Raw genomic sequence first — 15,665 nt, 5'->3', positions numbered from 1 at the left:
CGCCGCCGCCGCACGGCGCCGCCATATAGTGTGTCTCACTCACCGCAGCCCTGCTCGTCGGTGCCGTCGGGGCAGTCCCTGGCGCCGTCGCAGCGCCACTCGGGCAGGAAGCAGCCGCCGCCGCCGCACGGCGCCGCCATATAGTGTGTCTCACTCACCGCAGCCCTGCTCGTCGGTGCCGTCGGGGCAGTCCCTGGCGCCGTCGCAGCGCCACTCGGGCAGGAAGCAGCCGCCGCCGCCGCACGGCGCCGCCATATAGTGTGTCTCACTCACCGCAGCCCTGCTCGTCGGTGCCGTCGGGGCAGTCCCTGGCGCCGTCGCAGCGCCACTCGGGCAGGAAGCAGCCGCCGCCGCCGCACGGCGCCGCCATATAGTGTGTCTCACTCACCGCAGCCCTGCTCGTCGGTGCCGTCGGGGCAGTCCCTGGCGCCGTCGCAGCGCCACTCGGGCAGGAAGCAGCCGCCGCCGCCGCACGGCGCCGCCATATAGTGTGTCTCACTCACCGCAGCCCTGCTCGTCGGTGCCGTCGGGGCAGTCCCTGGCGCCGTCGCAGCGCCACTCGGGCAGGAAGCAGCCGCCGCCGCCGCACGGCGCCGCCATATAGTGTGTCTCACTCACCGCAGCCCTGCTCGTCGGTGCCGTCGGGGCAGTCCCTGGCGCCGTCGCAGCGCCACTCGGGCAGGAAGCAGCCGCCGCCGCCGCACGGCGCCGCCATATAGTGTGTCTCACTCACCGCAGCCCTGCTCGTCGGTGCCGTCGGGGCAGTCCCTGGCGCCGTCGCAGCGCCACTCGGGCAGGAAGCAGCCGCCGCCGCCGCACGGCGCCGCCATATAGTGTGTCTCACTCACCGCAGCCCTGCTCGTCGGTGCCGTCGGGGCAGTCCCTGGCGCCGTCGCAGCGCCACTCGGGCAGGAAGCAGCCGCCGCCGCCGCACGGCGCCGCCATATAGTGTGTCTCACTCACCGCAGCCCTGCTCGTCGGTGCCGTCGGGGCAGTCCCTGGCGCCGTCGCAGCGCCACTCGGGCAGGAAGCAGCCGCCGCCGCCGCACGGCGCCGCCATATAGTGTGTCTCACTCACCGCAGCCCTGCTCGTCGGTGCCGTCGGGGCAGTCCCTGGCGCCGTCGCAGCGCCACTCGGGCAGGAAGCAGCCGCCGCCGCCGCACGGCGCCGCCATATAGTGTGTCTCACTCACCGCAGCCCTGCTCGTCGGTGCCGTCGGGGCAGTCCCTGGCGCCGTCGCAGCGCCACTCGGGCAGGAAGCAGCCGCCGCCGCCGCACGGCGCCGCCATATAGTGTGTCTCACTCACCGCAGCCCTGCTCGTCGGTGCCGTCGGGGCAGTCCCTGGCGCCGTCGCAGCGCCACTCGGGCAGGAAGCAGCCGCCGCCGCCGCACGGCGCCGCCATATAGTGTGTCTCACTCACCGCAGCCCTGCTCGTCGGTGCCGTCGGGGCAGTCCCTGGCGCCGTCGCAGCGCCACTCGGGCAGGAAGCAGCCGCCGCCGCCGCACGGCGCCGCCATATAGTGTGTCTCACTCACCGCAGCCCTGCTCGTCGGTGCCGTCGGGGCAGTCCCTGGCGCCGTCGCAGCGCCACTCGGGCAGGAAGCAGCCGCCGCCGCCGCACGGCGCCGCCATATAGTGTGTCTCACTCACCGCAGCCCTGCTCGTCGGTGCCGTCGGGGCAGTCCCTGGCGCCGTCGCAGCGCCACTCGGGCAGGAAGCAGCCGCCGCCGCCGCACGGCGCCGCGCCCGCGCCCAGCGCCGCGCACGAGCCGCGCGGGCAGCCCGCCTCGTCCGACCCGTCCAAGCAGTCCACCAGCCCGTCGCAGCGGGACGACACGGGGACGCACATGCCGTCCGAGCATCTGTGGACGTCCAATTATTCATCACACTTGCTCGTAAAAGGGGCTACAGCCCTTTAGAGCTACATTACAATGTACGTCCGAAATTAGGTTTTATTTTATTTTATTAGCCTATGTATGTGTCCCACTGTTGTGCAAAGCCCTCCCCTCTCCCTTTCCAATCCTCCCTGTGCTGAGCAAGATCCCGCCAATCCCAATCTTCCCGCCATCTCTTTCTCGGTCTGCCTCTGCCACGACTACACTGGGGATGCCAGCTAGTGGCTATTTTGGCCCAACTGTCGGACATACTCAATAGCAAAGATAGATACCTATATAACTCCGTAATAGATGGATACAGTCTAAGGAAAAAACGTGCCTCGAAAATCACGAAAATTTGATTCTCGTTCAGAGGGCGCTACTAGCTTTGGCCTACTGTCGTATAGATGGCGTTGACGGTTTCGTTTATTATTTAACAGTTTTAACGCATATCAGTGAAAGAACATAGGTCAAAATCATAAAAATAATTAATGCAAATAAAAAAAATCATTTATCCATATTTAAATACATTTTATCGTATTTTTATAAATCTTCATTTTTAGTTTTAAAGTGTGTCGACAGATGGCAGTGAATTTACTGAGGTTACAAAATTTACTATGACAGTACCGCTCTAGTATAAGTTACTATATGTCAATAGTAATGTTTGTTGTTTGTCGTATAACTTGGACTTCTTTTTGAGCGACTGGCCAGATGTAGCTCAAAACCGGGAGGAGCGGAAGAAGAGGGGGGAGGCCTTTGCCCAGCAGTGGGACACAATAGGCTCGTAATATAATATAATATATAATGTTTGTCGTGTCGGACATACGCGACAGTACTTACCTATACTGCTGGGCGGGGCACTCGCAGGAGCGCTCGTCGGAACCATCATCACAATCGTCGAAGCCGTCGCATAAGGATGAAGTACGCACGCAACGCCCGCCGGCGCCGCACGGCGTCATATCCGCCGGACATACGCGGGATGCTGCGACAAGGAGTGTAATATACAGTGTGGAAAGAATGAATGGGCCCTGGATGGAAAGTACCTCAAAACCTTAAGTCATTTTGCTTAAAGAGCAAGAAAATTGCTTCGTTGCTCTGCAGAGTGCGGACCAGCTTTAACCCCATCCTGGCTACTGTTGCGGGCCGATACGACTCACCTATAATGCGGCATTTTGAGTGTGTCATAACCGATATTAGGTGATAGTTGTAAAAAATTTATTGCTGTCTATTTTTGTTTTGTCGCTTTCTGTTTTTTTGTTCCACTAACACTTAGTTTTTAATCTTAATTGTTACTAACCATTATGGGCCAGTGTTGTCTTAAATAAATAAATTGAAATTGAAATTAAAGTAAACATTCTTTTATTTTTGAAAATAAACAAAACTGCATTCAAAGATATTTCATTTTTTTTTTCAATTTTGCTTGTTTAAAAATATTCTTGAATACTAAATATTCGGTTTTATGGATATTTTGTACGACAGACGAGTGTAAGGCCTAATGTTTCTTGGAGAAATGTTATCATTAACATTAACCGTATCAAATAGTAGAATAAAATAGCGAGTGCTTTTTTTTTTAGTCGGTTCGATTCCCGGGTGAAACAAGCTAATTTCAAAAAATCTTTGAATGCAGTTTTGATTCTTTTTGAAAATAAAAGAATGTTTCATTTGAGCAAAATGAGCTAACTTAAGGTTTTAAGGCACTTTCCCATTCATTCATTCTTTCCACACTGTATTGTGAGAAAATCAAGAAGAATCGCGGGATATCAAGAAGGTTGGGAGGGAATATTCCGCTTAAGACAACAGTTTTATTTTAATAGACTTCAAAACGATGAACCTTCTTCATTGTTGACATCTGTATGTCTTTCGTCATAATGAAATTCTTCAGTTCGTAGGTGACCCGTTTTAATATATTTGATTACCGGCAGATGTCGCTTTGCGTTGCTATAACGCGCTAACGGACTATCACAGATTATATGAGTAAAAGTGAGTGAGTACTTAATGTTTAGTGTCTTTTGTGTTTCTGTATAGGTTAAATCAAAGATAGATATAACTCCGTAATAGATGGATACAGTCTAAGGAAAAAACGTGCCTCGAAAATCACGAAAGTTTGATTCTCGATCAGATGGCGCCACTAGTTTTGGCCTACTCTCGTATAGAGGGCGTTGATGGTTTCGTTTGTTATTTATAATTTTAACGCATATCAGTGAAAGAACATGGGTCAAAATCATATAAAAATAAAAAATGCAAATAAAAAAATCATTTATCCATATTTAAATACATTTTAACGTATTTTTATAAATCTTCATGTTTAGTTTTAAAGTATGCCGATAGATGGCAGTGAATTTACAGTGGTTACAAAACTTACTATGACAGTACCGCTCTATCTTATTATATCCTCTTTGGTTAAATAATGAATCTATTGAGTCGATGGTACACAATACAGTTTTTTTAGGGAAAATAGGCACTTACTGCAGTAGTAAAGGTCCTCATCGCTAGCGTCTCTCGATCCACAGTTATTGATGCCATCACACACCAGCTCCTCAGGAATACACAAGCCTTCAGCACACGCAAACTGTCCGTCTTCGCAATGCGTGGCGGTGGGACGGCACGAGCTACGGTCCGGGTTCAATTCCCGGCCGGGGCGGCAGGCGCAGACGACGCCTTCCGCGGACACGGTGCACAGCTCCGCGCACCCGCCGTTCAGGGTGGCGCAGGGGTCCGGCGAGCCTGGGGAGACGGTCACAACTTGCCAATTAGCTCCATGCATGAATTTATTTTTATTTTTGGATTCATAATTTATATCGTTGGAACACCGGAAATGATAAAAATACATTATTTTATTAAAAAATATTTAAAATGTTGAAAATTTTGAGCGGTTGAAACGCTCATAATTTTTGGCGCGAATTCGACAGAGCGTGATGACGTCACACGTTGGGCGGCCCAACTGACGTTTGCTACTAATGACACTAATCTGTCAAACGCGTGACGTCACGTGGCGTTTCGAGCGTTTCGCTCACTAGCTTTTCGCGGGCAAATGTTTTTACTTTTTATTTATAATTTTAAGTAATTAAATGGTAATTTAAAAACGGAAATGCATTTGTAACATGATATAACGGTAACAAACATCCGAATAAAACATATTTCGTTCAAATATAAACTTCATGCATGAGGCTAATTATTTAATCCTTCATACCCGTCTTATGGGGGCATTTAGCGACATCTAACGTAAGAGTAATACAAGGAAACATGTGAGATTGCGAGCATGCGTGCCGGTCATATCTATGACGCATACTACACGCGTGCAATATTGCACGTCCTACCCTGACCAGGTAACGTAATAACAGGAAATTAACTGACCTTCGGTGGACCTTATATCTTTAGGATAAGGTTTACAATTGGTAATCTAATAATGAACAAGGAATACAAGTGCGTGGGAGTGACACACGGACAACAAGTCCCATAGGACGCGGCAAGTCCTTACCCAGTCGGTCTAATATACCTTAGGTTCTACAGCCTTATATACTAATACTTACAAGTCTGATGTGTAGGTGTAACACACACAAGCCCCATAGGGCGCGGTTAGTCCTTACGCAGCGCGCGGGTACGTGTTTTCACCCCTCGCGTCCGCTATATGGTGTGATTGGTGCGTCCCATCTCAGTCGGACTCAGTTCTTTGGCTTTATGTACTAATACTCACAAGTCTGATGTGTAGGTGTGACACACACAAGGCCCATAGGGCGCGGTAAGTCTTTACGCAGCGCCCGTGTGTTTCCACCTCTTGCGTCTGCTCGTAATATAGCGCGACCAACCCAGTCCGACCAGTATACGTAGCCGTCGCAGGCCGCCACGTCGAACGGGTGCTCCGCCCCGGTGCGGACTACGATCTGAAACGATATCGTAAGTTAAGCGAGGTTTAGACTAGTAAGAACTTGCATGCAATTTTCGTTACATTGCGGTATCTGATCAAACTTTTGGAAAGTTTACTTTAGTAGTCGGCAATGTAACTTAAATTGCATGCAAGTTCTTGCTAGTCTAAACCTCGCTTTACACTGTAACATTTTGTGGATGTACATATCTTCATCCTGATCCCTTGTACAGTTGTACACCTCCTAAACTTATTTTCAATGTTTTATGTGCTTGACTATACTTCCGTTTTTTTTAGCATTAGAAAAAGACTACACGATCTTGACGTCTCTTTATTGAGAAACACTTGAATTCTTTTTGTGGGCTGACCATACTTTCTTATCATTTCAGATATAGTTGAATGGCACACAAGGACAATGCACAGGGCCCCTTTGTTTGACATAATTATTGAAAGTCATAATGTAATGATTGTCATATTATCATTAGTCATAATTCTAAAACCGTTATTAACTATTTAGGCTTTTCCTCAGGTTACCCTATAGATAGGTTAGGTTAGGTTTGTTTTATGGCACTCCTGAAAAGTTACGCGTTTCTGAGAAGAACCAAATTATGACTAATGATAATATGACAATCATTACATTATGACTTTTAATAATTACGTCAAACAATAGAGACACCAATGCACATCATCCTCTCCACAGTTAAGCTGTGCGAGGCAGGAAGTTTCTGGAGAAACGCACAATTAAGGACAGCCAAACCATCTAAGTGGTGAAGACGGAAATGTTGTCAAGTAGAGTGATGGCAGAAAGACGAGAGATAAATCTGAACAATTCCTCGGAGCACTCCCCGTTAACATGTAATTTATTAACTCACATGTCTATGCGATCCATCCAATAGAGATCGTTCAATCTTATCCAGTCTTGCATCTGCCCAATACAACATCCTAGTGGAATGTTCTATAGCCAAGCCGTTCGGCATGAGGATGTCTTTCGAGATGATGGTCTCGAGTTCGTGTCCGCTGCTGTAGGCGCGCTGGATGCGAGGGTTCGTGTCGTTCCAGTTCGTCCAGTATAAACGTCTGAAGATTAAGTTTAAATAATGTTTAATAGAGTCTGTGCGGAAAGAGAAGAGTCGTGAAATGTATTGGTTCCCATACAAACTGGACTTTAGAAAAAAAACAATAAAAAAAAAGTTAAAAAAAAAGCGTAAAAATTGCAGTTATGTATAAACTACATTGCGAATTAAAGGGTTATAATGTCATTGCAATGGGGTTGGCCGGTCGAAGTATTTAGCAGATGGCGCTTGCCCTGTCAATCCCTAGAATTGTCAAATTTTTGTTTTTTTTTAATGGAATTTTGTGCCCTGGATGCCAGCCCTTTAAGCCAAATCTCATAGAAAAAGGGGCAAGCTATGATAGCGCTATCTATGCAAAACTTTGACAGTTGCCATCCCCATTATTAACGACCATAGTGCATCACATGATAGTTACAATTGGCTCAAAGTAAAATACTTGTTCAGAAGGACTTCCATTTTGGTCTCAGCAGTTCCACTTCATCAAAAGTCAGTTTGTACCCAATTAACTGTTCAAACATAAACATTGTATAAATAAGTTTTTGGTACAAGCTTTTATTGCTGACTGTACTTTTTTTTCCAAAGGCAACTAATACTCATCGAGACAATTCTAAAAACCCCAAACACAATTAGGTTGCGTTGTTTTATCACAGAGTTCCTATGACCACCTCCTGTCTTCATCATCAGATCAGCTCGATGGTACCATAATATTGCATTGTCACCCGACTTACATGCGTATGCAAATTTTCAGCTTTATCGGAAACCGGGAAGATGGTTAAATTAGTTACCTTTGATTCCATTACATAGTTACTTGTTTTATCACAGAGTTCCTATGACCACCTCCTGTCTTCATCATCAGATCAGCTCGATGGTACCATAATATTGCATTGTCACCCGACTTACATGCGTATGCAAATTTTTAGCATCATCGGAAACCGGAAAGATGGTTAGATGCCATTACATCCATACTTAATATTATAAATGCGAAAGTCTGTCTGTCTGTCTGTGTGTTACCTCTTCACGCTTAAACCGCTGAACCGATTTAGTTGAAATTTGGCGAAGAGATAGTTTGAGTCCCGGGGAAGGACATAGGATAGTTTTTATCCCGAAAATCATCCCTTAAGAGGGTGAAAAGCGGGGTGGAATCATGGTGGAATTGATAATTAATGAGTTGCCTAATATTAAATCATTTTACGGTTTAGACTCACTTGTTTTAGTCACTCGCGCGACATGTTTCGGAGAGCCTAGGTCTCCTTTCTCAAGCACTAATAGTGCGAGCAGCGTTCACGACGACCGTGTGTTGCGTACTGCCGCTGCCGCGCGCAGTTTAAATTCGAGTTGCCTAATATTTGTGTGCATATTATGCTCAAATTGAATGATTGCTATAAGACTTTCTCCAGACGCTATTCTTACTCTAGCTGGGGTTACTAAGTCCACGCAGACACGCGGGCAAAAGCTAGTAGTTACATACGACCTAATAAAAGCGTGTTAAAAAGCTTACGACTCGCAGGAATCCACATCTATCCCTCTCGGTCTGTCACCAGGCGCTAACTGTATAACAGTGCGCACTAAAGCCTGCGAGGATTGGTTGTCAGCGCGGGCGTCGAGTGAGGGTATGTGTACGCGGCGCACGGCCGCGCTGTTGCACGTCCAGTACAACGTTTTTGTGCGGGACTCGAACACCATACCCTCTACTGCCCCCATTTCTGTTGATAAAGAACACAACAGGTACGTCAAATCACTACAATAATTTATAAACATACATATTTCTTTGCATTTACTATGACAAAGTTAGATGAAAAAAAAAAAACGGTCACACCACAGAAATAAATATACCATAGAAGACGCAAATACATCTACTTCGCGTGTCCGAACCCCGACCAAGCGTCGAGGTTGACCGTCGCTCTTTACAGTCCACGCGCGTCAGTTGTTGCAGCCGGACGTCCGTGAAAACTTAAAAAATGCTTCGTTGCATGATAATTAACTGCAACAGGCCAAAAATAAACATATTTCCTATCACAGATAAGTAATTTTAAAATTATATTATGCGTAAATTTTGTATGAAAAAGTCGGCACGCTTGGTTTCAATACAAATCGTGGTATTTGTGTCTTCTAGCGTATATATTAAATCTGTGGGTCACACCTAGGTCACATCAACTCATGGGGTTAATAATCCCGCCATAAGATAAATAGGGTATTTGAATGGTATTTGACTATTGGTCAAATCAGTTATACCTTATTATCGTTTATCGGCTAGTCTAATTTTGATTTGTAAAATAAGGATTTAAATTTGCCAGCCAAAAAACGACCGTAATGTTTTAAATATAGAATAGTATTTTGATTGTGTGTGAATATCAAATTACCAAGGCTGTAACGTTGTTTTTTTTTTCTTTCTTTTAAATGTATATTTCTATGTACTCGGGTCAAAATTCTTTTCGTTGTCTTGTTTCTGGCCACTGTCACGCGTCTATTTTTGTCTTTTATCAAATAAATAAAAAAAATTGAGTGCTATTGTATGTCTTTCTAGCTGTAGATTATAATTCTCTTAAAAAAAATTAAAACTACATTTCACCCCATACAAAAAGGTCCACTCCGTCACATTGGTGACAAAAAAAAGACAACGAAAAGAATTTTCACCCACTTACTTGTAAGAAGAGTCTTGTGGTCCGTGCCGTTGAAATGCACGGAGCCGATAGCCCCGCGTTGAATGTCCGAGTAGAACAGCCGCTGTTCGTCGTACCAGTAAGCTAGGCTAATCGCTATCCTGATCAGGTCCCTAAAGAACGGTCATTATTTTATTTTTTGATACAAGATATGTACAGGTCTACAATATACTGATTTAAACTAACACGATTTTCACTCATAATTTACCATCATACCATCGGATGTCGTGAGTAGTAGCGTACAAGTTAATAATCAAGATCAAGTGCGGGTAGTTCGCAAAACCCGCGCGGCAAGAAGATGTTGATACAATTCCTCGCCAGTCTGCCTGTGACCACGAACGTAACGTCACGTTCGAAACGTCAGGCCATAAATAAACGTATGTTTGTACGCGATTGAGTCTCGTGTTAGTTTTTAAAATGTACAGGTCGATTCACAAGAGCTGGCACGAATGGAATTAATGAGTGAATGAAAATATCTATGTGTGTATCACATTAACCAATAAAATGGTAGCTCTGGTTGTATACTGACACAGGTGTCGCTCATACAATGAATGTTTCGGTCATTCCATTCGTGCCAGCTTTCGTGAATGAACCTGTGTCGCTCATACAATGAATGTTTCTTGTTTACTTACTTGTTTTGAATCGGCAGATATGGAGAGTTTAGGTCTTTTTCATCTTGTAAATGGATGCTGTCAATTTTTGTCACTCGCGAAAACATCAGAAACGATTGGTACGCTGAAACAAATAACATAAGTATGTATAGGTTATAAGTTCTCGCGGGCTTGGTTTCCGCAACTCGACGTCATATTATTGCGCCTATTTTGCGTGATGGGTTGTCGGCACTATTAAGTACAGATAAGCAATTAAACGTGTCTATCCGGCCCACTTTGCTTGGTAATGAGAAAATCTTTCAAGATTAACCCAGCCCGAATACTAGGGTTATGTGTACTCATGTTTACGACTGAACGCGACCAAGAAAAGGTAATAACAGTAGCAGTTCCATAGCACTGAGAGGATCTTTCATTAGCAGGGTGGCATGACCAGGATATTTATTTGAGAATTAATTTTTACCAGAGAGTTCCGGTTAGACGGCAGTCGGTCCTTATCATCTAGCTGCCCACCAGTCAAATAAAAATTGGCAGTCTAATTGGAATCAATGGTATGACAAAATTAAATTAGAATAGAATTTGTTTTGTTTTAAATTTAATTCTAAGTATGAAATAAAACTATGAAAACGGATTATATCGCGTATATTGAATTTACACCCGGTGACCCGTTGACCACGAACGCTGTAAAGGGTTCGAAACGTCGGGATGTATTATAAATTCAATATACGCGATATAATCCGTTTTCATAGTTTTATTTCATGAGTAACTATCGCGGTAACCGAAGACAATATTAATTCTAAGTAATTAGTACTGGTATTAGGACGGTGGGACGCTAGAGGTTATTGTCATAGTAAATAGTAAAATTTCGTTTCGTTTTCAACCAAAAGGTACCACATTGTCGCTTGCCGATAAAGTTGATTTCAAATTGAAGCTATATGGAAAAGCGCCTTATTGACGACCGACAATAAGTACCCTTTTGGTTGAGAATGGCACAAATGTAGTAAGTTAAGATCAATGAACTCACGAGTACAGTTCTTGCCGTCAGCAGCTACATCTCCATGCGGGCAAGCGCAATGCGCGCTGGCACCGTCCCATAAACAAAGCTCAGCGCACCCTCCGTTGTTGGCGCTGCAGGGGTTCACAGCTAATCCGGATGACGGTGACGGCAGTGTTTGAGAAGCTTTTGACCAGATCTGTAAATAAAAATATGATGAAAGTTGGCAGTAGGAAATACAGCAAACAATTGGGGTAACAAGCGTAATTTATGCTATGGAAACTGCTTTACTTAGCTGAGTCGTCTGGTAACGACCTTATTTTTATAAATAAAGGCAAACTAAGGCGTTCTCCGCTGAGGTTTTAACTTTGATCGGTAATTTGATAGCCAGACATTGTTACACAATGGTCTACAGTCTACAGCACTGCTAAAAATAAATTAAATTAAATAATCATTTATTTCAGGCACGACCCATAGAAGTGTTAGTAACAAAAACTAAAATACTAATGTGATACAGTACAATTAAAAATTAACTTAGTAGTTTGAAAGATAGATATATGAAGCATGAAGCAAGCATTACGCATTGATCGCAACTGTAATGTCATGTAAGTCATGTTAGTATGTTTGGAAAATAAATCATCATCATCATATACTTAAGAGTAAGTCTCTTGTCGGTGGAGCAATTTCCATGTTTCGCGGTCCTCTGCCTTCTCTTTGACAGCCTGATACGACACGACGTTGAAATAAAGGAAAAACTCAACGTCGTGTCGTATCAGGAAAATAAATAATTCTTACGAATAGATCCTTGAGGTTGTCGCCGGCGTTCTCCAGCAGAACTTCGTAGTCGCTGATGTTAGTGAGCGGCGCAGATAGAATGCATCCCCGTTTCCACATGCTACAAACAAAAAGGTCTTTAAAAATTTCCCTAATAACTTCTAGATTTATTTCAAACTTTTATTAGATAAAACAAGGTTTTAAAATACACAACAAAAACCAAAGCGTTTATATCTTAGGAGGCTATACACATAAATTTAAAAACCCCTGCCAAAAATCACACAGACACAGTAAAGCCAGAAGGTGTGCAGTCAAAACTAGTCGAGTTAAAGCTCATTTGGTTGCGAGAGCTCGCATACAAGTTTCGTAACTGTTTTTCTTGATCGATCGAATTGTTTAAACTTCAGTAGTCACAAGACATTGGTTATTGCGATAGTTACTCATGAAATAAAACTATGAAACGTATTATATCGCGTATAATGAATTTATAATACATTCCGACGTTTCGAACCCTTTACAGCGTTCGTGGTCAACGGGCGACTGAGGAAAATATATATATATTTAGCTCTATCGAAATTACACATAGGCATAGGGTCCACGAGTTAAGTGTTGCTGCAGTGTTGGCCGAACGTTAGTTAACCATTAACCAGTACAAATTGAACCGTAAACCGTAACGGACGGTTACAGTTAACGGTTCAATTTGTACTGGTTAAGGGTAATGATTGCAACTAACGTTTCGGCGAACACTGGTTGCTGATATAGTCAGTCTGAGTAAAAATTCAAAATTTGTATCGCAGGTCATCCCTTCACGCGTACATTCTTCTTTACTACTTTTTTTTTACAAAGTTGGTTTGCTAGTGTATGATACTAACGTGTCTATCCAGTACAGTCGGGCTGCGTGCACGGCCACGGCGGCGGGGTGCCGCAGCGGGTCGCCGCGCGCGGCGCAGGCGCGGGAGCGGCCGTCGTAGCGCATGCGCCAGAGGGAGACGTCGAAAGTGTCCGCCCAGTATACCATCTCGTTCTAGAAGGAAAACGTATAAAGTAAGAATAATAGAGGGCTAAAACTAATAGTTCTTTAAAGCTAGGTGCAAATATTTTTTTATGTAACAACAGTGACAAACAAGGATAGGGATCTATTACACCTACAAGCTATACACTCCTTTTTCTAATAACTCCCCCCCCCCCCCCCCCCACCCTCTACCAATGCAGTCCATCTAAAAACCATGACCGCGGTAAACCGCAGCCCATTTTATAAAAGTCAACTCGGCAACCAGAAAAGAAGAGATATAATTTAGCCAGGGACTGTCTCCTTTCAAACATATACAGAGAATCATACTTTGTTTTATGCTAGTACTAGCGCCCAAAAGAAACGGATGAGTATAGTTTTGTTGTTCTTATTTACTGAATTGTGTTTGCCAGACTAGATTCCTACAAGGGCAGCTCCATCATCATCCTGTCCTGGCCGGTTTCGGCCTCGGCGACTGGGTTTTTTCTGGCTAGTGAGAGCGACGATTGTGAGCTCTCAGGTGGCTAACGTAGCCTATTTTCGCAGTAAATGTACGACCACACTCACCGCAGGTCAGCACCCCTCCGACAAAATTGCAGTTTATGACCGCAGGTGGTCGGGCCTTTAACTGGTCACGCTTCGCGTCGAGTTCGACTCTCCTCTGCTCTTCAAGGGTACTGCTCTGCTAGTAGGTACTTAATTTATACCTCAGAGTCCAAAGCAATGTCAGCAACAGCAGTGCCGTTATAGAGGAGCTCGCGTTGCGACCCATCCAGCCTGGAACGTTGGATCCAACCTCCGCCGGACAGGAAGAGCCATCCGCGAACAGCATCCACTGCTAAAGCTGTACAAGAATTGTATATTAATAAAACATTTGATAATTTATACCAATACCATAGGATAGAGCGGTATTGTCATAGTAAATTTTGTAACCACAGTAACATCACTGCCATCTATCGACACACGATTATACGATAAAATGTATTTATATATGGATAAATATATTTTTTTATTTGCATTCATTATTTTTATATGATTTTGACATTTTTGACCCATGTTCTTTCACTGATATGCGTTAAAATTGTTAATAACAAACGAAACCGTAAACGCCATCTATCCGAGAGTAGGCCAAAGGTAGTGGCGCCATCTGATCGATAATCAAATTTTCTTGATTTTCGAGGCACGTTTTTTCCTTAGACTGTGTCACTGTATCCATCTATTACGGAGTTATATCTATCTTTGATTATACGGAAGACAAAAAATGTCCAACTTGATTGAAAGAGTTGGCAAATTTCACTAGTCTTCTCAGGTTTATATGGTTTTCAACGATCCGGAGCAAAATTTACAAAATTCAAAATGGCCTCGGACTTTTACAATTAAATACAAGAGATTTCTAGATATCAAAATTTTTTAAAGAAAAAAAAACAAAGGTCGAAATTCATTAACTAAGTTGGATGAGTTATAAAATTTAAGTTAAGTTAAGTTAAGTTCGATATTCGTTCGTCTATAACTACATGACGGGCAATCCCTACTTTTCCAGCTTTTTTAGGAATTTATACATTACTAAGCTGCGTTTAAGAAGAAATCTGTTTGCCTTGATAACAACTTCTTAGTTTCAAACTATATACATACTTGTAACAGCGAGCGGGTCGGTATCAATAAGAACGTAGCGGTGATCGCCATTCGCCCGCGCCACTTCAACAAGGTTGCGGCGGGGATCCGACCAGTAGATGTTCCCAGCGACCCAATCTACAGCGAGACCTGAATAGAGAAAATCATTAAATGCCGCGTTTTATTACACAATAACTCATATCCCAAAAGAAAAACAAATTTTGTAAAAAAATCGTTACCAAAAATTTAATGATTGTTGTTCAAAATTCAAAGTTGTCAAAGAAAATGACAGGTTTACTGGATTGCAAGGATAAATTTGTTCTAATGATATTGAGCGTACTGGCACGTAAAGTTCACAAATAAAAGTATTAGTTCTATGTATTCAGATCGATTGCACGGGGTATTAGCTTGGCACCCCTACATACATCTTTGCATGCAGCGGTACTAAGCTAATAGTTTTGCTGACTGTACATAAGTGGAGCTCGTTACAATATGGTGCCGTCCAGGATGATGAAAGACTTTTGACTCGACTACGGCAAAAGGAAAAATATATTTTACTACTTTATCTATTGTAAAGAGAGATTAGAGATGTCAGTTTTTTTTAAAGGATGCAAACGAGAAGACAAATCGTCTGATGGTAAGCAATTGCCGTCGCCCAAGAACACCAGAAGCAATTGCCGGCCTTTAAGTTGGGAGTACGAGGAGTCTTTTCTTGAAGGTTTGAGGGTCATATCGGTCCGGAAATACCACGGGCGACACAATATTCCACAGTTTAGCTGTGCGAGGCAGGAAGTTAGATGATTTATTACCAGAAAGCCAGTCCACAGGCTGCGCGTCGAGCGGCTCGGGTTGAGAGACCAACGCCGCTCGTCCGGTACCATCGCGTCGAGCGCGCGCCACTGTGCCGCTTTCCGAGTCCGCCCAGTATATCCAGTCACCGTCTACAACAATCAAATAACATACAAATATCATGTTCGGTCATCTCGCCATATAGTGATTATATTAAAGATACAAGTAAACTATAAACATAATCATAATTAAATCAAGATTGTATACAATCTTCGCTAATAACTCAAGCTCATATTCGTTTTAAATGAGCGTCTGCACTACGTTTGTGGAGCCGTGTTGAGTGGCATCCTTTTTGGGATCAGCTAATATACTGTGTCACATTATGAATATCGTCGTTGCGCTTGTAAA

General features: G+C 44.1%; 2 protein-coding genes across 2 annotated transcripts in view; one reads left to right on the top strand and one right to left on the bottom strand.

Annotated features, from left to right (window-relative positions):
- Positions 1 to 15,665, top strand: part of LOC134750990 (NADH dehydrogenase [ubiquinone] 1 beta subcomplex subunit 3) — a 519,415-nt gene that overhangs the window by 437,631 nt on the left and 66,119 nt on the right. The gene's annotated exons all lie outside the window — the stretch shown is intronic.
- LOC134751277 (prolow-density lipoprotein receptor-related protein 1) overlaps positions 1 to 15,665 on the bottom strand; it is a 119,756-nt gene that overhangs the window by 39,629 nt on the left and 64,462 nt on the right. Inside the window, exons 45-58 of the mRNA XM_063686660.1 lie at positions 15,278 to 15,409; positions 14,490 to 14,618; positions 13,565 to 13,701; positions 12,721 to 12,872; positions 11,870 to 11,969; positions 11,105 to 11,273; positions 10,105 to 10,207; positions 9,455 to 9,585; positions 8,311 to 8,515; positions 6,612 to 6,816; positions 5,572 to 5,758; positions 4,344 to 4,601; positions 2,718 to 2,859; positions 1,655 to 1,865 (exon numbers count right to left, since the gene is read on the bottom strand). Coding sequence (XP_063542730.1) covers positions 1,655 to 1,865; positions 2,718 to 2,859; positions 4,344 to 4,601; positions 5,572 to 5,758; positions 6,612 to 6,816; positions 8,311 to 8,515; positions 9,455 to 9,585; positions 10,105 to 10,207; positions 11,105 to 11,273; positions 11,870 to 11,969; positions 12,721 to 12,872; positions 13,565 to 13,701; positions 14,490 to 14,618; positions 15,278 to 15,409 — 2,261 coding nt within the window. The remainder of the gene's footprint in view (positions 1 to 1,654; positions 1,866 to 2,717; positions 2,860 to 4,343; positions 4,602 to 5,571; positions 5,759 to 6,611; positions 6,817 to 8,310; positions 8,516 to 9,454; positions 9,586 to 10,104; positions 10,208 to 11,104; positions 11,274 to 11,869; positions 11,970 to 12,720; positions 12,873 to 13,564; positions 13,702 to 14,489; positions 14,619 to 15,277; positions 15,410 to 15,665) is intronic.

Source organism: Cydia strobilella, chromosome 21, assembly GCF_947568885.1.
Source record: "Cydia strobilella chromosome 21, ilCydStro3.1, whole genome shotgun sequence".
In the NCBI taxonomy this organism is placed as follows: Eukaryota; Metazoa; Arthropoda; class Insecta; order Lepidoptera; family Tortricidae; genus Cydia; species Cydia strobilella.
Note: the sequence above shows the minus strand (reverse complement) of the source record. Positions and strands in the feature narration are given on the sequence as shown.